At 52.9% G+C, this 23,338-nt stretch overlaps 1 protein-coding gene across 2 annotated transcripts in view; it reads right to left on the bottom strand.

Annotated features, from left to right (window-relative positions):
• The window catches only part of MATCAP1 (microtubule associated tyrosine carboxypeptidase 1), a 49,153-nt gene extending 29,862 nt beyond the window's left edge, over positions 1–19,291 (bottom strand). Inside the window, exons 1-3 of one of the 2 annotated variants that reach the window (XM_054049094.1) lie at positions 19,209–19,291; positions 13,175–13,813; positions 1,296–1,439 (exon numbers count right to left, since the gene is read on the bottom strand). In XM_054049094.1, coding sequence (XP_053905069.1) covers positions 1,296–1,439; positions 13,175–13,744 — 714 coding nt within the window. In that variant the 5' untranslated portion in view covers positions 13,745–13,813; positions 19,209–19,291. Of the gene's footprint in view, positions 1–1,295; positions 1,440–13,174; positions 13,814–14,246; positions 14,445–19,208 lie in introns of those variants that run through there. The other variant, XM_054049095.1, reaches the window with a different exon arrangement.
• Between the last annotated feature and the right edge of the window lie 4,047 nt (positions 19,292–23,338).

Here is a 23,338-nt window from a genome sequence, read left to right as displayed (position 1 = left end):
GAGGTCTCTTCCAACCCTGATATTCTATGATTTTATGATTCTATGATTTTATGAAAATATGCAAATTGTAACTGGAACATGCTTCATGCAAAAGGTCTCTTGTAAGGTATCACTACAAAGCTTATAATCTACTGAGTGTGATCATCCTATTTGTATAAATGTACCACTCTTGTATTGGAAACTAGAAATATGAAATAGAACTCTGAGGGCCTATTGTAATTATGCAAAGTGTGGGCCATTAATGGTGGTTTGGAATCTTGATGACTCCCATTAACCAGGACAATTGACTGCAGATGGCTCTGTTTTACCTGTAAGTCTTCCTGTATACCTGTGTGCTGGCAAGTGGGTAATGAACTCTTACAGTGACATGTGATCATGTCACCTGAACTGAAATCCATCTTTAACCTGGTGTGTTTCCATTGAGAAGGGGGGGAGTAGGAACCCAGAGGGACAAAGGATTCTCGCCTTATGCAAAAGATATATAAAGGGGTGGAACAGAACAAAGAGGGAGAGCCATCATGAGGAATCCCCTAGCTACCACTTGAGCTGGAACAAGGGCTGTACCAGGGGAAAGGACTGTGCCCAGACTAGGAAGGCGTCCAGTATGTGAAAGAAACTTATTAAAACATCTTCCAGGGTGAGATATTATCTGTTCTCAATTTTATTACTGTATTAGGCTTAGATTTGCGTGTTTTATTTTATTTTACTTAGTAATTCACTTTGTTCTGTCTGTTACTACTTGGAACCACTTAAATCCTACTTTCTGTATCTAATAAAATCACTTTTTACTTATTAATTCACCCAGAGTATGTATTAATACCTGGGGGTGGGGCAAACAGCTGTGCATACCTCTCTATCAATGTTATAGAGGGCGAACAATTCATGAGTTTACCCTGTATAAGCTTTATAGGGCAAAATGCATTTACTTGGGTTTAGACCCCATTGGGTGTTGGGCATCTGAGTGTTAAAGTCAAGAACACTTATTTTAGCTGCTTTCAGTTAAGTCTGCAGCTTTGGGGCAAGTAATTCAGACCCTGGGTCTGTGTTGGAGCAGACGGGCGTGTCTGACTCAGCAAGACAGGGTGCTGGGGTCCTGAGCTTGGCAAGGAAAGCAGGGGCAGAAGTAGTCTTGGCACATCAGTTGGCAGCTTCCAATGGGGTTTCTGTGATCCAACCCATCACAGTATACATCGTACTTTTGAGTCCAACTCTCCTTTTCTCTATTATCCCTACTGATCTGTGCTAGCAGTGGTTGTGGTGAAGGTGTTCATAAACAAAATGAAGACAATTATTACCTCTCCCACACAGCCCTCTTTCTGCATGTACTTCCGGATAATAGACCAGATTTGGCACTTGCTCAGCAGTCTTCCACCAGTGGCCACTTCAAAGCTCTCATAAGAGCCGTACTTCTCCAGGACGGCATGAATGATCCCAGTTGCCTGCCACACACACATAAAAGAGAGTCAGTCTTTCCCCAAGCTATCTCCTACAGTTTCAAGTGCAGCCTCCATAGCTCTACACAGATTTCCTTGGGCTACGCCCCGTTAAAGGAATACCTGATAAAAGAATCAAACAGTTGACTGCTTTTGATACACAAAGACATTGTATATATTTTTGTATGTTATCTGATAAAGGAATAACAGATTTTTCAACAATTTTGGGGGTTTTTGGTCAGAAAATGCCGATTCTTTTGGAAGGTTTCTCAGGTCCAGGATGGAATTTCTGGTCAAAACCAGAGAGAAAGCAAGCTTCTAGAATAGCCAATAGCCCCGAGGTTAGGGCACTCACCTGGGACGAGGGAGACCCAGGTTCAAGTCTGATTCAGAGCAAGGACTTGAACCTGGGTCTCCCACATCCCTGGTGAGTGCCTAATACCAGTGGACTAGTGACTATAACGGGTCTCCCGCTCCCTCCCTACATCTTTTCATGAACAATTTCCAAATGGCTCAGGTTCATCCTGCATTTGAAAGAAAACAAATTCAATCGCAAATGGAATTTTGTTGCAGCCAATAGACAAAAATCATCACGATGGGCGGTACCTGCCATCCCCCTCACTCTAGAGCAGGGGTAGGCAACCTATGGCACAGGTGCCGAAGGCGGCACACGAGCTGATTTTCAGCGGCACTCACACTGCCTGGTTCCTGGCCACTGGTCCAGGGGGCCGTACATTTTAATTTAATTTGAAATGAAGCTTCCTAAACATTTAAAAAATGTTATTTACTTATTTACTTTACATACAACAATCGTTTAGTTCTAGACTTATCGAAAGAGACCTTCTAAAAACGTTAACATGTATTACTGGCATTCGAAACCTTAAATCAGAGTGACTAAATGAAGACTCGGCACAGCACTTCTGAAAGGTTGCCGACCCCTGCTCTAGGGCATGACTAACTGTTTAGTGTCCTTCTGACATGCTAGTCCCGAGCCTTGGCCAAAAACTCTTAACTTTACTGGTGCTTGGAAAGAACGTCTTCACAGCTTAATAGCACAAGCATCGTTTTTTTAGCTCCCTTGAAATGCTTACCAGGAGGTTAGTTAGGAAATGCTTACCAGGAGGTTAGCTAGGAAATGCTTACCAGGAGGTTAGTTAGGAAATGCTTACCAGGAGGTTAGTTAGGAAATGCTTACCAGGAGGTTAGTTAGGAAATGCTTACCAGGAGGTTAGCTAGGAAATGCTTACCAGGAGGTTAGCTAGGAAATGCTTACCAGGAGGTTGCCTTCCTGCTAGTTTCCTAACAGCCCTGCTCCACTATTAAATTAAGTCCACTCAAGCATACAGTGAACAATCCAATCACTCAATATAGCCCCACAGTAACTATCCCACTAACCAGCTCATCTGTGACAGGTTTCAGAGTGGTAGCGGTGGTAGAACTGACCCCCCACTTGGTAAGGCAACTCCCATCTTTTCTTGTATTGTGTATATACACCGCTACCTCAATATAACACCACCCGATACAACACGAATTTGGCTATAACGCGGTAAAGCAGTGCTCCGGAGGGGCGGGGCTGCGCACTCCGGTGGATCAAAGCAAGTTCAATATAATGCGGTACGATTTTTGGCTCCCGAGGACAGCGTTATATTGAGGTAGAAGTGTATTTCTGCCTACTGTATTTTCCACTCCACTGCAATCAGGAGAGTGTAGGGGGGACATATAGCTCAGTGGTTTGAGCATTGGCCTACTAAACCCAGGGTTATGAGTTCAATCCTTGAGGGGGCCACTTAGGGTACTGGGGTAAAAATCTGTTTGGGGATTAGACCTGCTTTGAGCAGGGGGTTGGACTAGATGACCTCCTGAGGTCCCTTCTAACCCTGATATTCTATGATTCTCCCTGCATCTGATGAAGTGGGTTTTACCCACGAAAGCCTATGCCCAAATAAATTTGTTAGTCTCTAAGGTGCCACAAGTACTCCTTGTTCTTTCAGCTCATTTGTAGTATTGAGAAGTTATTACAGATCAGCCACATGCCCTTCACGCTTAGCTCTCCCACTTGTAGATCTCAAAGCAGTTGACGAACAGACACAAATAGCCCCACTTTATAGACAGCATATCCAACCACTCACATGTGAAGTGCTTTTGCTCAAGCAATGTCATCTGGTGGATCAGCTATGGGTCTATTAATGCAGTGATCTTGGTTCTGTTCTCAGATCTGCCATAAACTTTGTGTGACCTTGTGCAAACCACAGGCCACAAGGCTGCTGACATTCAGAGTCTAACTCGGTCTCAAGGATACATCTGCACTGCAAAATAAACCCCATGGCAACAAGTCTCAGAGCCTGAGCAGCAGACTTGGCCTTGTGTGGCTCACACTCTGAGGCTAAAAATAGATGTTTATTCATTCCCGCTCAAGTGGGAACCTGGGCTCTGAGACCCTCTCCCCTTCCCGGGTCTCAGAGCCTGGTCTCTAGCCCAAGCGGGACCATCTACACTGCTAAAGGAGCCTTGTAGCACCAGCCCTGCAAGCCCATATCAGTGTAGATGTACCCAAGGTGTCTACCAGGGACCTGATTTCTGGAAGTGCCAAGTACCCACAACTCCAGCTGAAGTCAATGAGAACTACGATTGTTCAGTAACTCTGAAAAAATCAGGCCCAAGCTGTTACAATTGGCTACGTAAATAGTGAAGGGCCCCCAATTAGTGGCCTCTTTTGAAAGTGTTGGTCTTAACCTTTTTGTGCCTCAGTTACTACTTCATCTGAAAAGCGTAAGCAGCATATTTTACCAACCTCCACGGAAGAGGTTTGAACGGCAGAGAATGATTAAGGCCAGCCAGTGGAACCCTAAACTATATAGGAAGGACAGGTCAGGTCAAAGGTGGGGAGTAGCACCTAGCAGATTTAATAGAAATGAAAAAGAAATGTTTTGAACTGACAGGACCTACCAACCCCAAGTCCTAACAATTCACATATACTAGTGGCCTCCTGATGAGGAAAAGGGAGAGCATACTGTTGTAGGAGACCAGAGAGGCAACCATCTCCAACAATACAGCGATAACGGGTGACTTCAGTTATGCATATGTGTCACATCTGTCACACTGGAACAAGAATTAAAGAAGCAACTGATCAACATTACAAATGATTGCTTCTTGGAACAGTTAGTTTTACACCAAAAGAGGAGAGGCTATTCTTCCATTAGGCCTAAGCAACACACAGGACCGCAGATTACTTGAAGTGGCAATTATATTATTTAACTATTAGTAAAATCAACATCCTCAGGGAAGGGATCGTAAAACTTTAGGAAGATGGAATGTATGATCCTATTGACTAGCTGTGGTTCTTTTTAAAGCCAAAATGAAGGAATTAAAAAAAACACGGTTTGAGCATGTAAACAAATTCTACAACCATAACCACAAGAGGCATGTGGATCTCTCACTGAAAAGGAGGCAAGAGAAGAATAAACAACATGCTTAATTGGTAAGGTTGGAGAGGTTATCTGAGCCAAACAGGTTACCTTCTAAAGGTGGATATCCAGCCCAAGTGAAGCAATGGAAAAAGAGAACGTAAACTATAACAGCTAAAATGGAAAGTCAGAGGACTAATAGGGAATTTGAAGAGCAAACACCCAGAGACATAAGAACAAGAAATTCTTGAAGTGTATTAGAAGTCTTGTTGACCACCAGAGGTAAAGAAAGCAATTAAGGGGTTAGGAATATTGCAGACAAGCTAAAGGATTTATTTTACATCAGTCTTCACCACAGATGACGTTAAGAACATAAGAACGGCAATACTGGGTCAGACCAAAGGTCCATCTAGCCCAGTATCCTGTCTTCCGACAGTGGCCGATGCTGGGTACCCCAGAGGGAATGAACAGAACAGGTTATCATCAAGTGATCCTTTCCCTGTCGCTCATTCCCAGCCTCTAGCAAACAGAGGCTAGGGACACCATCCCTGCCCATCCTGGCTAATAGCCATTGATGGACCTATCCTCCATGAATTTATCTAGTTCTTTTTTGAACCCTGTTATAGTCTTCGCCTTCACAACTTCCTCTGGCAAAGAGTTCCACAGGTTGACTGTGCATTGTGTGAAGAAATACTTCCTTATGTTTATTTTAAACCTGCTGGCTATTAATTTCATTTGGTGACCCCTAGTTCTCGTGTTATGAGAAGGAGTAAATAACACTTCCTTATTTACTTTCTCTACACCAGTCACGATTTTATAGACCTCAATCATATCCCCCCTTAGTCATCTCTTTTCCAAGCTGAAAAGTCCCAATCTTATTAATTTCTCCTCATATGGAAGCCGTTCTATACCCCTAATAATTTTTGTTGCCCTTTTCTGAACCTTTTCCAATTCCAATATATCTTTTTTGAGATGGGGCAACCACATCTGCACACCGTATTCAAGATGTGGGCGTACCATGGATTTATATAGAGGCGATATGATAATTTCTGTCTTATTATCTATCCCTTTCTTAACGATGCCCAACATTCTGTTCGCTTTTTTGACGGCTGCTGCACATTGAGTGGATGTTTTCAGAGAACTATCCACAATCCAAAACCTCTTTCTTGAGTGGTAACAGCTAATTCAGACCCCATTATTTTATATGCATAGTTGGGATTATGTTTTCCAATGTGCATTACTTTGCATTTATCAAAATTGAATTTCATCTGCCATTTTGTTGCCCAGTCACCTAATTTTGAGAGATCCTTTCGTACTTCTTCGCAGTCTGCCTGGGACTTAACTATCTTGAGTAGTTTTGTATGTTGGGGAGTTACCTATTCTTTTCAAGTAATAAATATTAAGTTATCAAAAGAGGAGGTTCTGAAACAAAAATTACAGAGCAGCGAGTCACCAGGACCAGAATGTATTAATCCAGGAAAGTGGAATTAGCTTCTGAGGTACTACCAAAAATATGCAATATCCTAAAAACCAGCAGCTTATACCAGAAGACTGCAGGGAAACAAACATTATACCTATCTTGAAAAATAGTACTGGAGGAGATCCTATGAATTATAGGCTTGGGAGCCTTAATTCAGTGCAAGGAAAACTGGTTAAAACTACACTTAAAGAGAATTATAAAACCACATAAATAACACATGGTAGAGATGGCACAGCTTCAGCTGCAAATGACAGTCTGTGTCTGAACTATTTTTACTTCTGTTGTGTGGATAAAGAACCAGTTTACAAGATATAAAAAAAAATGACAAAGAAGCAAATTACATAGTCACGAGGTGAGAGGCAACTACTCATGCTTAAGAACTTGGCTGAGTGACAAAGATTCTCAGGAGTAGGAACAGATGGTCAATTTTCAATATTGAAAGTGATCACTAGGATATCTCAAGGTTCTGTACTAGAACAGGTGTTTAATATTTATTATCTGGAATAATGGGAGAGAAATGAGGTGGCTAAAGTTTCAGATAACAAAGGTATATAGGTCAGTCAAGACTAGAAAATTCGGATTGAATTGAACACTTAAAATTCAGTCTTACAATGCAAAGTTATGCGCACTGGATGGAATAATCTGAATTATTCATACACTTTACTGGGTTGTAAGTTAACGGTAATCATCCAGGAAAGAGACGTGTGTGTCACTGCAAACAGCTCAATCTGCAGCATCCGTCAAAAGAAGCAAACAAAACATTTAGATGCAGGAAGAATGAGAGAAAATAAAACTGAAGATCTCACAATGCCATGTCATAAATCAACACATCCTCCCTTGGGATACTGGTCTCCCTGTCACAAAGCTATAGCAGAAATAGGAGTGGTGGAAATGACGAGAGGCTGAAAAGTTGTCTGTATAAGGAAGATAGAAAAGACTGGGGCTTATTAGTTTAGGCTATATATATTTACCATGGCAGGTAAATAGTATAATGGCTAACAAGGGTCAGGCTGGAGACTCTTGTCTACATGCTCGGGGTATTGCTGATCGCCATATCTGGGGTCGGGAAGGAATTTTCCTCCAGGGTAGATTGGCAGAGGCCCTGGAGGTTTTTCGCCTTCCTCCGCAGCATGGGGCGGGGATCACTAGCAGGAGGGTTCTCTGCCAATTGAAGTCACCAAGCCACAGGATTTGGGGACTTCAACAGCAGAGTCAAGGGAAGGGGTAGGGACGGTTCTGTGGCCTGCAGCATGCAGGGGGTCAGACCAGATGATCATAATGGTCCCTTCTGACCTTAAAGTCTATGAGTCTGTGAGTCTATATCTACACTACACACCTTTCAGCGACACAGCTGTGCCGCTACAGCCGTGCCGCTAAAAGGTGCGCAGTGCAGCCGCTCTTTGTTGGCAGGAGAGAGCTCTCCCGCCAACAAAATTAATCCACCCCCAGTGAGAGGCGGTAGCTTTGTCGATGGGAAAGCTCTCCCGCCGACAAACCGCTGTCCACACTGGCACTTTTCGTCAGTAAAACTACTGTCATTTGGGGAGAATTTCTGTCGTTTTTTTCACGTCCCTGAATGGCAAAAGTTTTACAAACGAAAGTGCAGTGTAGACAAAGCCTGAGGAAAGTTGCTTGTATAAGGAAGATAGAAAAGACTGGGACTTATTAGTTTCAATAGAAGAGGAACAAGAGATATAGGAGAGATATAACAAAATGAGTAGGACACAGATGGTCTCAGCAGTTCCTATTCACCCTCTCACATAATAACAAAGGGATATTCAAGGACATTTAAAGGTTATGTCTACACTACAGACCTTACAATGGCACACCTGTACCGCTGCAGCTGCACCACTGTAAGGTCTCCCGTGTAGCCGCCCTGTGCCGATGGGAGAGAGCTCTCCCGTCGGCATAATTAAACGATCCCCAAAGAGCGGCGGTAGCTATGTCGGCGGGAGAGCATCTCCCACTGACAAAGCACCGTCCACACCGGCGCTTCTGTCGGTGAAGCTTATGTTGGTCAGGGGTGGGGTTTTTTTCACTCCCCTGAACAAGAAAAGTTTTACCGACAAAAGTGCTAGAGTAGACTTATCCAAAGGCAACATATTAAATCAAAAATGACTTTTTAAAAACCCAACACCTAGCCAATCTGTGGCACTTACTGCCACAAAAATACGATTGAGGAGAAGAGCCAGTGTAAGATTCAAAGAGGATGAGATATGTATAACGAGAACATCCACAGACAGACACATTTAAAAATATTTAGGGATCAAACCCACCCTGCTTCAGCCTATAGATCATCCACTAACTGCTCTGAATTGGGAAGAAACGTCTCTTATGTGCAGATTATATAATTGTCTGTTGTTACAGAGTTTCTTCCACCTTCTTCCTCTGAAGTACCTGGAACTGGCCATTGTTTGAGACAGGATGCCAGACTAGATGGTCTGGTCCAGTATTGCAGTTCATAAGACGGAAGAATAGATCTCAGGACCTCCTGGATCCCAGACCAGTGCATGGCCTCCTGGACTAGGAGATAGTGTGGGGAAGAACTCAGAAGCCACTCTTGCCCTCCTTTCACTAGAACCTAGATGGTCCTGAACCTTTTGGAAATTAGTCGTTCCAGGTTCTGGGTGATTCCAGGGACTATAGTTTGAAATTACATGTGCGCAATGCAACCACCTATCTTCTGCTCTGAAAGAGGTATTAATTGTATTTCAGATACAAAGTATACATTTTCAAATCCTCATAACTTGGTCAATTTGCAACCAGTTCTCACAGGAACACTTAACCTCTCTTTTAGGGAGGGCTATTTGCATATCAATTATCAGCCCTTGATCCCCAGCATCTCAGCACTAAGGCACACAGAAAGTTAAGAGTGCGTACGTGTACACAGCACATTTTTACCTCAGTCTCCTCTCATTCAAATGATTGAATGTTATTTGCTCAAACTTATATACTCAATCACCATGCGTGGTAGAGACCAAGCCTAGAAAATTTCAGCCCATAAAGTGAAAGTTTCAGAAAGTTACAAGCAATCAAAACAGGAGGCTAGGCTGGAAACTGTTATACAACCTTAACTACAGCAGGTCACAACCATCAGCTGCTAGAATACTTACTGAGAAAAAATAGCAGAGTTAAGGTTGCTGCCACCCAGTGGAGCCTTCTGCTCTTAATATCTTTCCCCAGGAGACGCACTGTTAAGGTGCTGCTTCACACACAAGACAACCACATCTCCCTCCAGCTCCTAGATGCACCATTCATTCTTTTGGGTGCCGAGCATATTTACTTAAACTACACAGAAATCATTGTAAGAAATCCCCTAATGCATGGTTAGTCTTTAACAGCGACTGTGCCACTGGAAACAGTAGGAGAGGTAACTTGTTGTGTGCAGTGTGATCTGTCAGCCAGCAGCAATCGCTCCCCATATCAAGTAAGGAGTTCTTATTTATTATTTGTATTGCAGTAGCAGATACACAAACAAGGGAACCCAGGCAGACACATCATATCTTGCCATAGCACTCTTACTGAAGGCATACCAGAATGGACAGAAATCATCTTGACCACTTACCACATAAAAGACCAGCTTCCTCCAAGACACAAATGACTTCCTCCACAACTCCACAACATTAACAGCCTCCCTCAGAACACCATCCTCGCCACCATGGATGCCACTTCCCTAAACACCAACATCCCTCAAAATGACAGCATCGCTGCCTGCCTCAAATATTTACACAACAATGGACATCCCTCAGATACCACCCCAGATACATGGCTGAACTCATCCATTTCAGCCTAACCCATAACAATTTTACATTCAACAAACACTTTGTCCAAACCAGGGGAACAGCCATGGGTACTACACTAGGATGGCTCCCCAATATATCAACCTCTTCTTGAAGAAGAATTTCTGGACAAATGCACCATGAAACCAATGATATACCTGAGACACATTGATGATATTTTCATCCTCTGGACAGATGGCTTAAACTCGCTCATGGATTTCCATCACAATTCCAACAATCACCACCAGTCAATTAAACTCTAGAACACTCCCACACCAGCATCAACTTCCTGGACACCCCCACCAGCTTCAACAATGGAACCCTACAGACAATTATATACAAGAAACCCACAGATCACCACACTTACCTTCATAGATCCCCAAATACACCAAGAAATCTTATCTACAGCCAGTTGCTAAGATACCACAGAATGTGCTCCAAGGAGAAAGTCTGGGATATACACCTTAACACACTTGAAAACACCTTCATCAAACAAGGATGCTCCACCAGAGAAGTAGATTGCGTCATGGAACGGGCCACCCAAACACCCTGAGAGAACCTGCTTCTGTACAGAAATAAAACCCCTTCCAACCACACACCCCTAGTTGTCACCTACCACCCCACACTGGAACCTATACAGGATATTATCAAACAACAACAACCAATACTTGATGGTCACCCCATCCTGAAAGGAAGAATCCTGAATTCACACTTCTGGCCTTCAAACAACCCCAACCCTCCAAGCTCATCATCAGAAGCAAGCTCCCCACAGACCAGAATACACCAGCTCAAAGCAGCACTGGACGCTTCCAGAACAACAGCTGCAAAACCTGCTGACATATCTCCACTGCTACAATGATCAACGCTCTCACAACATTGCTACAATGATCAACACTCTCACAACACACCTTCCAAGATCCGTGGGCCCTGCACATGCCTATCACAACATGTGGGGTACCCCATCCAGTGCACTCAATGCCCCACAAACAACTGCGTGTGTGAAACCAGACACTCACTGTACTCTCCATGAACTCACACAGGAAAATGATAAAAGACAAAACACCCTGTCACCTGTGGGTGAACACCTTTCACAAAGCAATCACTCTATGCCTGACCTATGAGCACTCATCCTCAAAGGAAACCTGCAAATCGCTTTCAAATGATGAGCCTAGGAGCTTAAATTCATAACTCTGCTAGACCGGGGCGAGCAAACTTTTTGGCCTGAGGGCCACATCAGGGTTCCGAAACTGTATGGAGGGACGGGTAGGGAAGGCTGTGGCTCCCCAAACAGCCTGCCCCGCCCCCTATCACTTCTCATCCCGACTGCCCCCTCAGAACTCCCAACTCATCCCAGGACCCCCCGCCCCTAGCCACCCCCCGGGACCCCACCCCCATCCAACCCCCCTGCTCCCTGTCCCCTGACTGCCCCCTGGGATCCTCTGCCCCTTATCCAGCCCCCCTGCTCCCCGCCCCCTTACCATGCTGCTCAGAGCACCAGGACGGGCAGCTGCACTGCCCGGCTGGAGCAAGCCACGCTGCCGCGCAATCTAGAGCACTGGGGCAGGCCGGCAGCTCTCGCAGCCATGCTGCCCGGCAGGAGCTCGCAGCCCCACCGCCCAGAGCGCTGGCAGCACCGTGAGCTGAGGCTGTGGGAGAGGGGGGACAGCAGGGGAGGGGCTGGGGACTAGCCTCCCCGGCCGGGAGCTCAAGGGCCGGGCAGGACGGGCCTGCGGGCCCTAGTTTACCCACCTTTGTGCTAGACACTATCATGGACTGAACAGAGACACTGGATATATGGCTTATCACAAAGATTTGTAACGGACTAACTCCTCTTTTTGTCCTACTACCTTGAATGGTCCCTTAGAATATGTGCTAACTACATATGCCAAACAATTTGTTCCATTTTACATTTAGCTGGGACACCGGGAGTACCTTTCAAAGACCTGGAGGAGAGCTCTTTGTAAGCTTCAAAGCTTGTTCTCTCACCAACAGTTGTTGAGCCAATAAAAGATAACTCCAATTTTCCAGCCTAATCCGACTGCATGTAGATTTTAGAGAAGATTCAAAATTCTGCTTTAAACAAGAAACACGTTGCAGTCTTAACTATGGAGGGATTAGCAGTTGCTCCATAAAACAGAAGCTCAAAGTCAGAGTTAATGTTGTTCTAGCCGCTTTAATTCTGAATTTGAGGTTTTGGGCTCATACAGTTTCACACCAACGTATCCTTTCTTTTTTCCATTTTATTTATTCTAACATACCAACTTTTCACAATCTATAATGTGGGGTAATGACCACTATGCATCAGTGTACAAGAGCACTCTGTGACAAGATAAAGCCCAACAAGCTTGGAGACGGAACAGAAATATCTGAAATATAAAAACAAGGGCATCAGTTATTCCATTCAACAAGGTGGGTTTCTTAGGCTATGTCTACACTACGCAGCTTTTAGCAACACAGCTGTGCTGCTAAAAGGCGCACAGTGCACCTGCTGTTTGTCGAGAGGACAAAAAGCTTCCACTCCCAACAAGCGGCACATTAGCTCTCCTGCCGACAAAATGCTGTTCACACCGCTTGTCGTCGGCAAAACTTTTGTCTTTCAGGGGGGTGTAGTTTTTTTAACACCTCTCACAAAAGTTTTGTCTTTCATTTGCCAATGTAGACAAAGCCTTAGTATGAGTCCTTCAAATGAAGACATGTTCCAGAAAACCAGTCAAACGATTATTTAACTGTTGCAGTATGTGATAGACTCCTTGACATCAGGGAATTGCTCTGACAGAAGGATATCCCCTCCCCCACCAATGCTGGAGGAGCATTATTCCCTGGTTCCAGCCCTGGCTGTACTTAGGGGAAAGCTATCTCCCAGGTGTCAAACCAGCCCACCTCCTTACTAGATGGGGGACAGGGTTATCCCCTGGGTGTTGACCTAATCTGGCCCCTTGCTGTGTGGCGGCTTTAGTCTCAGGGCAAGAAGACAGTCTGGCGTTTTGCTGTAAGGGGTGGGTGGGTTTGTGTGTCCGTCCCTTAGGGTAAAGAGCCAACCTGCCTGTGGGAGGGGGGCTCGAGGGACTGGTTTTTTACCTGTGTAATGAACTGGTCTGATGCATCTCTGTATTTCTCCAACACAGCCGTGGGGACAGGCTCCTCATACTCAAACTGTGGGTTGTAAGTATAACGAGACTGGAAGAACTTCTCTCTCTCCTCGTCAACATTCAAGGGCCTAAGGGCCACCAGCAGGCAAGGACTCCTCCTGCTGACGTTGATCTCCTCAGCCTTTGGCCTGGCAATATGAGGCAGGGAAGCTGCACTGCGGATCTGTGCACGTGCCCGGCCACTACTATTCACAGTGCAGGTGCTCTCGCTACGGCGCATCCAGCTGCAGGGGCTTGGGAAAGCAGGGCAGATTTCCAACAGCCGCCTGACCTCGGGCCTTGCTTCTGAGACCTTGGAGCACTTGAGCTTGGTAGGCGTTTTGAGCCTTTGGCCCAGGTGGGTAGGGTCTGAATCTGGAGATGGTGAAGGGGAGAGGTAGGAATAGAGTCGCAGCCCATTATGTTCAGAGAACTTTTTCCCGCCCCTCTCGCGCTGGGGGCTGGCGCTCAGGACATTGCGATGCCGCTCATATGACTGTGTCCCCGAGTCCAGCACCATCTTCCTTGACCAAAATCCTTGTCGAGATTACATCAAACCGGGCGCTCTCCTCTCATCTCAGCCTTGTACCTAGAGACACACACAAAGAGATGCAGGAACTGCACAAACAACCTCAAAAGAGAAGTCTCCTAGACACCAGGATGCTGCAACTGTGATGACACCGCAGTTATGAGGAACAATATACCTCTCTTCTTTGAGTATCAGGGGGGTAGCCGTGTTAGTCTGAATCTGTAAAAAGCAACAGAGGGTCCTGTGGCACCTTTAAGACTAACAGAAGTATTGGGAGCATAAGCTTTCGTGGGTAAGAACCTCACTTCTTCAGATGCAAGTCTGTTGCTCTCTTCTTTGAATTTCCCAAGTAGGTTGGCTCTTACATACATCTGCAGGTAAATTCCCCACATCCAGAAGTTCAGTAACCCCAGACGTGGAGGCAAGCCCAGCACAGCCACCAACTCTCCAGAAGAGATTAGACCAAAAAGCACCAGGTGATTTACAGCCTCACCTTCATTTTCTCTCAAAATTGTAGCTTTGGATCTAAAGTTTTCTGTGCTTGTTATGTACCGAGAGGTCATTTCCACAGTCAGCACAAGTATATGCACAGCTTGTGCACCAATCTAGTTTCTAAATGCACCTTATTAAATCAGTGCAAACCATGCCCCCAACCCCATTGAGGGTTTAAGTGTCCACAGAAAGGGTTTGCTGATTTAATTAAATCAGTGCACACACTGCACAGATACAAGCCCTACGTGTGAGTTATGGGAGTGGAGGAAATGTGATTTTCCTATTGTTAAAAAAACCCAGTATTTCAATATAACTAGAGCTAACTTGGCCCTGACAGAGTTCTCAATGAGGAGCATGGATTTGGTTTGGTTTAAAGGAAAAATGAAGAATAGAATAAAATAAAACTATAAGGTGCAGAGGTCTGCCTTACTGCAGTGTTAAGATTGCAGAGTTAAAACCAAGTCACGAAGTGCAGAAGTTACAGTTCCCACATTAATGAGAACTGAACAATGGCATGCCATAATATTTTTATATGCAGTGGTGTTGTAGCCACATCGGTCCCAGGATATTAGCAGGACAAGGTAGGTGAGGTAATATCTTTCACTGGACCAACTTCTGCTGGTGAGAGAGAGAAGCTTTGGAGTTTATCCAGAGCTCTTCTTCAGGTCTAAGAAACTTACTTCAGGGGTGGGGATGACGGGAGGTACGGGGGGCGTTGCGGGGACGGGGGGAGGACAGCAGGGGGCGCTGCGGGGTGGGGATGGCGGGAGGTACGGGGGGCGTTGCGGGGACGGGGGGAGGACAGCAGGGGGCGCTGCGGGGCGGGGATGGCGGGAGGTACTGGGGCGCTGCGGGGACGGGGGGAGGACAGCAGGGGGCGCTGCGGGGTGGGGATGGCGGGAGGTACGGGGGGCGTTGCGGGGACGGGGGGAGGACAGCAGGGGGCGCTGCGGGGTGGGGATGGCGGGAGGTACTGGGGCGCTGCGGGGACGGGGGGAGGACAGCAGGGGGCGCTGCGGGGCGGGGATGGCGGGAGGTACGGGGGGCGTTGCGGGGACGGGGGGAGGACAGCAGGGGGCGCTGCGGGGCGGGGATGGCGGGAGGTACTGGGGGGCGATACGGGGACGGGGGGAGGACAGCAGGGGGCGCTGCGGGGCGGGGATGGCGGGAGGTACTGGGGGGCGATACGGGGACGGGGGGAGGACAGCAGGGGGCGCTGCGGGGTGGGGATGGCGGGAGGTACTGGGGCGCTGCGGGGACGGGGGGAGGACAGCAGGGGGCGCTGCGGGGCGGGGATGGCGGGAGGTACGGGGGGCGTTGCGGGGACGGGGGGAGGACAGCAGGGGGCGCTGCGGGGTGGGGATGGCGGGAGGTACTGGGGCGCTGCGGGGACGGGGGGAGGACAGCAGGGGGCGCTGCGGGGCGGGGATGGCGGGAGGTACGGGGGGCGTTGCGGGGACGGGGGGAGGACAGCAGGGGGCGCTGCGGGGCGGGGATGGCGGGAGGTACTGGGGGGCGATACGGGGACGGGGGGAGGACAGCAGGGGGCGCTGCGGGGCGGGGATGGCGGGAGGTACTGGGGGGCGATACGGGGACGGGGGGAGGACAGCAGGGGGCGCTGCGGGGTGGGGATGGCGGGAGGTACTGGGGCGCTGCGGGGACGGGGGGAGGACAGCAGGGGGCGCTGCGGGGCGGGGATGGCGGGAGGTACGGGGGGCGTTGCGGGGACGGGGGGAGGACAGCAGGGGGCGCTGCGGGGTGGGGATGGCGGGAGGTACTGGGGCGCTGCGGGGACGGGGGGAGGACAGCAGGGGGCGCTGCGGGGCGGGGATGGCGGGAGGTACGGGGGGCGTTGCGGGGACGGGGGGAGGACAGCAGGGGGCGCTGCGGGGTGGGGATGGCGGGAGGTACTGGGGCGCTGCGGGGACGGGGGGAGGACAGCAGGGGGCGCTGCGGGGCGGGGATGGCGGGAGGTACGGGGGCGCTGCGGGGCGGGGATGGCGGGAGGTACGGGGGGCGTTGCGGGGACGGGGGGAGGACAGCAGGGGGCGCTGCGGGGCGGGGATGGCGGGAGGTACTGGGGGGCGATACGGGGACGGGGGGAGGACAGCAGGGGGCGCTGCGGGGTGGGGATGGCGGGAGGTACTGGGGGGCGATACGGGGACGGGGGGAGGACAGCAGGGGGCGCTGCGGGGCGGGGATGGCGGGAGGTACTGGGGGCGATGCGGGGACGGGGGGAGGACAGCGGGGGCGCTGCGGGGTGGGGATGGCGGGAGGTACGGGGGGCGTTGCGGGGACGGGGGGAGGACAGCAGGGGGCGCTGCGGGGCGGGGATGGCGGGAGGTACGGGGGCGCTGCGGGCCGTGGGCGGCAGGGGGCGCTGTGGGGTGGGGATGGCGGGAGGTACGGGGGGCGTTGCGGGGACGGGGGGAGGACAGCGGGGGCGCTGCAGGGCGGGGATGGCGGGAGGTACGGGGGGCGTTGCGGGGACGGGGGGAGGACAGCAGGGGGCGCTGCGGGGTGGGGATGGCGGGAGGTACGGGGGGCGTTGCGGGGACGGGGGGAGGACAGCAGGGGGCGCTGCGGGGTGGGGATGGCGGGAGGTACTGGGGCGCTGCGGGGACGGGGGGAGGACAGCAGGGGGCGCTGCGGGGCGGGGATGGCGGGAGGTACGGGGGGCGTTGCGGGGACGGGGGGAGGACAGCAGGGGGCGCTGCGGGGCGGGGATGGCGGGAGGTACTGGGGGGCGATACGGGGACGGGGGGAGGACAGCAGGGGGCGCTGCGGGGCGGGGATGGCGGGAGGTACTGGGGGGCGATACGGGGACGGGGGGAGGACAGCAGGGGGCGCTGCGGGGTGGGGATGGCGGGAGGTACTGGGGCGCTGCGGGGACGGGGGGAGGACAGCAGGGGGCGCTGCGGGGCGGGGATGGCGGGAGGTACGGGGGGCGTTGCGGGGACGGGGGGAGGACAGCAGGGGGCGCTGCGGGGTGGGGATGGCGGGAGGTACTGGGGCGCTGCGGGGACGGGGGGAGGACAGCAGGGGGCGCTGCGGGGCGGGGATGGCGGGAGGTACGGGGGGCGTTGCGGGGACGGGGGGAGGACAGCAGGGGGCGCTGCGGGGTGGGGATGGCGGGAGGTACTGGGGCGCTGCGGGGACGGGGGGAGGACAGCAGGGGGCGCTGCGGGGCGGGGATGGCGGGAGGTACGGGGGCGCTGCGGGCCGTGGGCGGCAGGGGGCGCTGTGGGGTGGGGATGGCGGGAGGTACTGGGGCGCTGCGGGGACGGGGGGAGGACAGCAGGGGGCGCTGCGGGACGGGGATGACGGGAGGTACTGGGGGCGCTGCGGGGACGGGGGGAGGACAGCAGGGGGCGCTGCGGGGTGGGGATGGCGGGAGGTACGGGGGGCGTTGCGGGGACGGGGGGAGGACAGCAGGGGGCGCTGCGGGGCGGGGATGGCGGGAGGTACTGGGGGCGCTGCGGGGACGGGGGGAGGACAGCAGGGGGCGCTGCGGGGCGGGGATGGCGGGAGGTACTGGGGGCGTTGCGGGGACGGGGGGAGGACAGCAGGGGGCGCTGCGGGGTGGGGATGGCGGGAGGTACTGGGGGGCGATACGGGGACGGGGGGAGGACAGCAGGGGGCGCTGCGGGGCGGGGATGGCGGGAGGTACGGGGGCGCTGCGGGCCGTGGGCGGCAGGGGGCGCTGTGGGGTGGGGATGGCGGGAGGTACTGGGGCGCTGCGGGGACGGGGGGAGGACAGCAGGGGGCGCTGCGGGACGGGGATGACGGGAGGTACTGGGGGCGCTGCGGGGACGGGGGGAGGACAGCAGGGGGCGCTGCGGGGTGGGGATGGCGGGAGGTACTGGGGGCGTTGCGGGGACGGGGGGAGGACAGCAGGGGGCGCTGCGGGGTGAGGATGGCGGGAGGTACTGGGGGCGTTGCGGGGACGGGGGGAGGACAGCAGGGGGCGCTGCAGGGCGGGGATGGCGGGAGGTACTGGGGGCGTTGCGGGGACGGGGGGAGGACAGCAGGGGGCGCTGCAGGGCGGGGATGGCGGGAGGTACTGGGGGCGCTGCGGGGACGGGGGGAGGACAGCAGGGGGCGCTGCGGGACGGGGATGACGGGAGGTACTGGGGGCGCTGCGGGGACGGGGGGAGGACAGCAGAGGGCGCTGCGGGACGGGGATGACGGGAGGTACTGGGGGCGCTGCGGGGACGGGGGGAGGACAGCAGGGGGCGCTGCGGGGCGGGGATGGCGGGAGGTACGGGGGGCGTTGCGGGGACGGGGGGAGGACAGCAGGGGGCGCTGCGGGACGGGGATGACGGGAGGTACTGGGGGCGCTGCGGGGACGGGGGGAGGACAGCAGGGGGCGCTGCGGGGTGGGGATGGCGGGAGGTACTGGGGGCGTTGCGGGGACGGGGGGAGGACAGCAGGGGGCGCTGCGGGGCGGGGATGGCGGGAGGTACTGGGGGCGTTGCGGGGACGGGGGGAGGACAGCAGGGGGCGCTGCGGGGCGGGGATGGCGGGAGGTACTGGGGGCGTTGCGGGGACGGGGGGAGGACAGCAGGGGGCGCTGCGGGGCGGGGATGGCGGGAGATACTGGGGCGCTGCGGGGCGGCCACGGGGGGGGCGGGGGCGGGGCACAAAGGCCTGTCACGTGCTTGCCGGGGCCCGCGCGGACCCGCCCCGAGACAACAGGCCCCGCCCCGCCCCGCCCCGCCCCCAGGGCCGCTCTGCCCCGCCCCAGCCTCCCCCTCCCGCCAGGGGGCGCCAGAGCGCGCGGCGCCGGGCACACCGCCCCCCGCCTCATCCCTCGCACCGAGCCGGCCGCGCCCACCGCGCGGGGGACGGGCTGGGGCAGCGGCCCGGGTGGGAGCGAGACTCGGTCCGGCCCCGGGTCACGGCCTGGCCCCGCTACCCCCGCCGCGCCCCGCCCCGGTCACAGCCCAGCCCCGCGTCTCACCCCGGGCAGGCCTCGCGCAGCCCGCAGCTGTCCTACATTCCGGCCCCTCTCACCGCCTCCCGCCAATGGCGGGCCGAGCTCGAATGGAGAGCCAATCGGAACGACTCAGGGGGAGATCGCCCCGCCCCTCCTTCCCATTGGCCAGCCACAGCCGCGGGGCGCCCCCTCCCACCGGGGCCGCGCGCGATGCTTGTCCTGCGGAGGGGGGCTCCGGCGCGCGCTCCTGCCCCTGGCTTGCTTCAGTGCGCGCGCGCGCGCCTGTCCCCGGGACCTCCTGAGGGGAGGGGCGGCAGCCCCCTCCCAGAGACTCTGCCCAGCCCTGTATAGAGCCTATAGGCGCTTTGCCCCCTGGAGACCCAACCCACCCTAGCCCCATCTAAGTACCCTATAGACGCTGTGCAGTGGCCCTACAGACTGTATGCTGTGGTCACTCTCTCCCCTCGCTAGTGGGTCGGCAGGATGTTAAACCAGGGCCACTAAAGTTAGAGATGTTGAGAGTGCAAGTCTGGATAACTTGTACCCAAGAGTTTAAAAGAGCTGGCTGAGGCGCGCACTGCACCATTCGTGTTGCTTTCCAATAAGTCTTGGGAAACCAGGGAAATGCCAAAAGACTGGAAGAAAGCGAATGTTGTGCCACTATTTCAAAAGCGTAAATGGGACGGCCAGGTGGTCTGACATTGATCCTGGGCAATATAATGGAGCGGTTGATACAGGACTCGATTCCTGCCCCGCTTGCTTGCAACACAAAGGAAAGGCTGTGACGCTCAAGACAACGTTCTGTCTGTAGCTAGTATCGGAGGGGTAGCCGTGTTAGTCTGAATCTGTAAAAAGCAACAGAGGGTCCTGTGGCACCTTTGAGACTAACAGAAGTACTGGGAGCATAAGCTTTCGTGGGTAAGAACCTTGCATCTGAAGAAGTGAGGTTCTTACCCACGAAAGCTTATGCTCCCAATACTTCTGTTAGTCTTAAAGGTGCCACAGGACCCTCTGTTGCTCTGTCTGTAGCTAGACACCTGAGTCTGAATGGGGCAGAAGAATGACCTGAACCCCTCTCCACTGGCTGAGGCATAATTGCCTCAAGCCTGATGCTGTGACCACGGGAGCAACTGGGAAAGCAGAAGCAGTGTTGAGCCCTGCGGTCACTGAGCCCCCCGTTGAGTGTGGGGAGACACAGGCAGGGAAGGGGGATTGCCAAACATGCTTGTCCTGTCCACAGGTAAGAGAAGCCCCATAGAAAGTTAAAGCAGCCGGAAGGCCATTGCTGGTAACAGACACATCATCACAGTGTGGTCGTGGCCATGGTGGGTTCTCTTAACCAAGAGACCCTGAATCACAGCCCACCCGGGGGGTGGGGAGGACTCTGTCCTGGGGGTGAGGGCAACACATTAACCCCAAAATGGGAAATGGGTCCCTTGCATACACACAGCCCTGGGGTTGGAACACAACTCCAGAGGGGGCCTGCCAATGTGGAGGGCACTCTGCATCACCAGAGCCACAGACATATGGCTGGGTTAAGACCTACCTTGCAGAGGGACAAATCTACACTGATCCCCCATCCTCGCCCGCAAATGCTCAAGGGGTCACTTCCTACCCCAAGCAAGGGATAAGATAAGAACACCCCAGGGTACAGCCAAGATGGCTGACACATGCAGGAATGTGGGTTTACTGCCCTCCTCGCTCCCTGGCAGACGAGGGCAAGGAGGCGGTGGCAGGGCTCCATCCCAGTTTCAAACCCAACAGCTTTGGGGTGGCAAAAGAATGAAAACTCCCCATGTGCATCCTGCTGGTGCCATCCAACAGACCAGACCTAAGGGAGGATGTGAAACTGCTTTGGATTGTGTATTGAAAGTTTGATTGATTAGAAACTGTGCTGTAAGAATCACGAAAGTGCCTGGTAGGACAGCTACCAAGGGATCGGAAATACAGTGTTTCCAACTCTCATGATTTTGTCATGCGTCTCATGATAATTATTGTTTTCCTTAAAGCCCCGCCTCCTGAGGTCAAGTGGAGGTGTGATGATTTCAGCCTTCATTCTTAAAGAAAAAGTAACTTTCTAGCCCTCGTGGCTGTAGAGAGAGCTTCCAAATGTGACCCCAGTGCAACCTAAAGGCTCAAAAAGCAAGAGGCAATAAAAAGAACACCCAATCTATTATTTTTACATAATCGAATGATTTTAAAATCAATCTCATGATTTTTGGTGCGCCTGACTCATGATTTTTGAACATTTGGCAATACTGGAAATAGGCTGTGGCATCTATGAATAATGTTTGTGTGTTCAAACTTCCCCAGCTCACTGGTTAAAGTAACCCTGCTCAGTTCAGTCTTGGAAGGGGGAAGAGATATGACAAAGTGGGAATTTTCTGTAATATTTTTATAAATACTATGCGTGCCTCACTTTCCCTCTATGTTGCATTGCTACCCCGTGGGTGTAAAATGGCCAACACTGCTCTTGGAACAGGGCAGGAGGTGTGAGTGTCACCTCGCTGTCTCTGGAATGAAGAGAGTCATTGAAGAACTGGCTCAATTCAGGGGTCCAACAAGACAGAGAGACGCCCCAAGGACTGAATGATCAACACCTAACACATGAAACCCAGCAGGTGGGGCTTGGGAACTGAGCTGGAGAGAGGGTGTCAGAAGGCTGGAATTGGGGTGGCCGTTTTGGAGGGACTCAGGAACAAGGACAGAGACTAGCACCAGAGATGAGTCCACCACAGCTTGGCTGGCCCATCATGGCTTAGCCAGGGTGAACTATGACTTAACTTCTGCCTCTCTGAGCTAACCCCGGTGCGTTCAGATTCTGTAGCCAGGTGACCAATGGATGGTGCGTGGTTTGGAGAGGCTGCCTGTGTCGCTGTGGATACTCACTGAGAGCACTGCACCCTGACGGGGGACAGCACAGATCTCCCACAGGAGTCTGGCTGGGCTGGATTCAGTGCAGGGAGCCACGAAGAGAGACGGGGTCACTGGTGCCCACAGAGTCTTGGAGGTCACAGGCCTGCCCTGGTGGAACGGTGTGGGACCTCGGGGCCCGGCCCACTGCCAGCAGACTGGTTACAGGTCGTGGGACCGCATGACAGGGTATGCTAAGGAGCTTGGCTGAAGCTGGAAAATCAATTTCCCCCAACCCTGTAAGAGGGGGCTTGCATGTGAAGGGTGGAAGACCCCCCAGTCCAGAAGAAAGCCCCTAAGGTATGGATGCTGGAACTTAATACCCACAATGTTTGGAGTGTGTCAGGGGAAGAGTTACAGAGCTGCACAGGGAGTTCTGGCCAGGAGAGAGAGAGAGATGGGCAGGCTCAGAGCAGTGGGACGGGAGCCCAGTTTAGGTGCAGGACCCACTAAGGTCAGAGCACGCTGACCTGCAGGGGAGCGAGACCAGCCCTGCACTGCCGGAGAAGGACCCTGGGTGCCTCTAGAGGACTCTGACCCCAGCTCAAAGAATGCTCGGGAGTGGTGATTATCCTGAGGCAGGGAACAGCGTGGAGGTTTAGTGTTTTTGCATAGACCTGTGCATTTCTTGTGCGATTTAGTAAAGAGCAATGGGGAGGGGGTGCTCAGACAGAGGATCTGCACCCCAAGAGGGGTCTAGAGACCCCCAGTAAGGGCAGTGCCGGGGCTCTGTTCAGACTCCAGCGGCTTAAAGCACTCTGGGATTCCGCATTTGGATCCTCTCAGCAGTATGCTCAACAGGCTCTCCTGGGACTCCGCCACCTTCGGAGAGAGAAACAGGGCGCCTCCGGCAAAGAGGTGTTAGCACAGTGTTCCTCAGGGCCCTGGGCAAGCACGGCAAGGCCATGCATGCTCTGCAAGCCCCGGCCTGGGCTGGCTGGAGTGATCCTAGCCTGGGCTCATAGTGCTTTATGCAGGGGCTAGCCCCCGGCTCCAGCGCATACTTCCAGGCAGGTGCTTCTCTCACAGGCCAGAGGCAGCTCTCAGTCTGCCGCAGCAATGCTTCCCACTAGGCCTAGTGCTCATGGGCTGGTGATGGCAGCAGTTAGCAAAGGCCCGGCCCCAGAGGTGTGTGCCCGCGGCAGCCGGCAATGAGGGCGTGCCGGGAAGCGGAGCACTTTGCACAGTTACTGCAGAGAACAGAGACCATGTGTGCAATGGCAGATGCTGTCTGAACGTGC

This window comes from Malaclemys terrapin, chromosome 14, assembly GCF_027887155.1.
Source record: "Malaclemys terrapin pileata isolate rMalTer1 chromosome 14, rMalTer1.hap1, whole genome shotgun sequence".
NCBI classification, from domain to species: Eukaryota; Metazoa; Chordata; order Testudines; family Emydidae; genus Malaclemys; species Malaclemys terrapin.
This window is presented reverse-complemented; position numbering and strand designations above follow the sequence as displayed.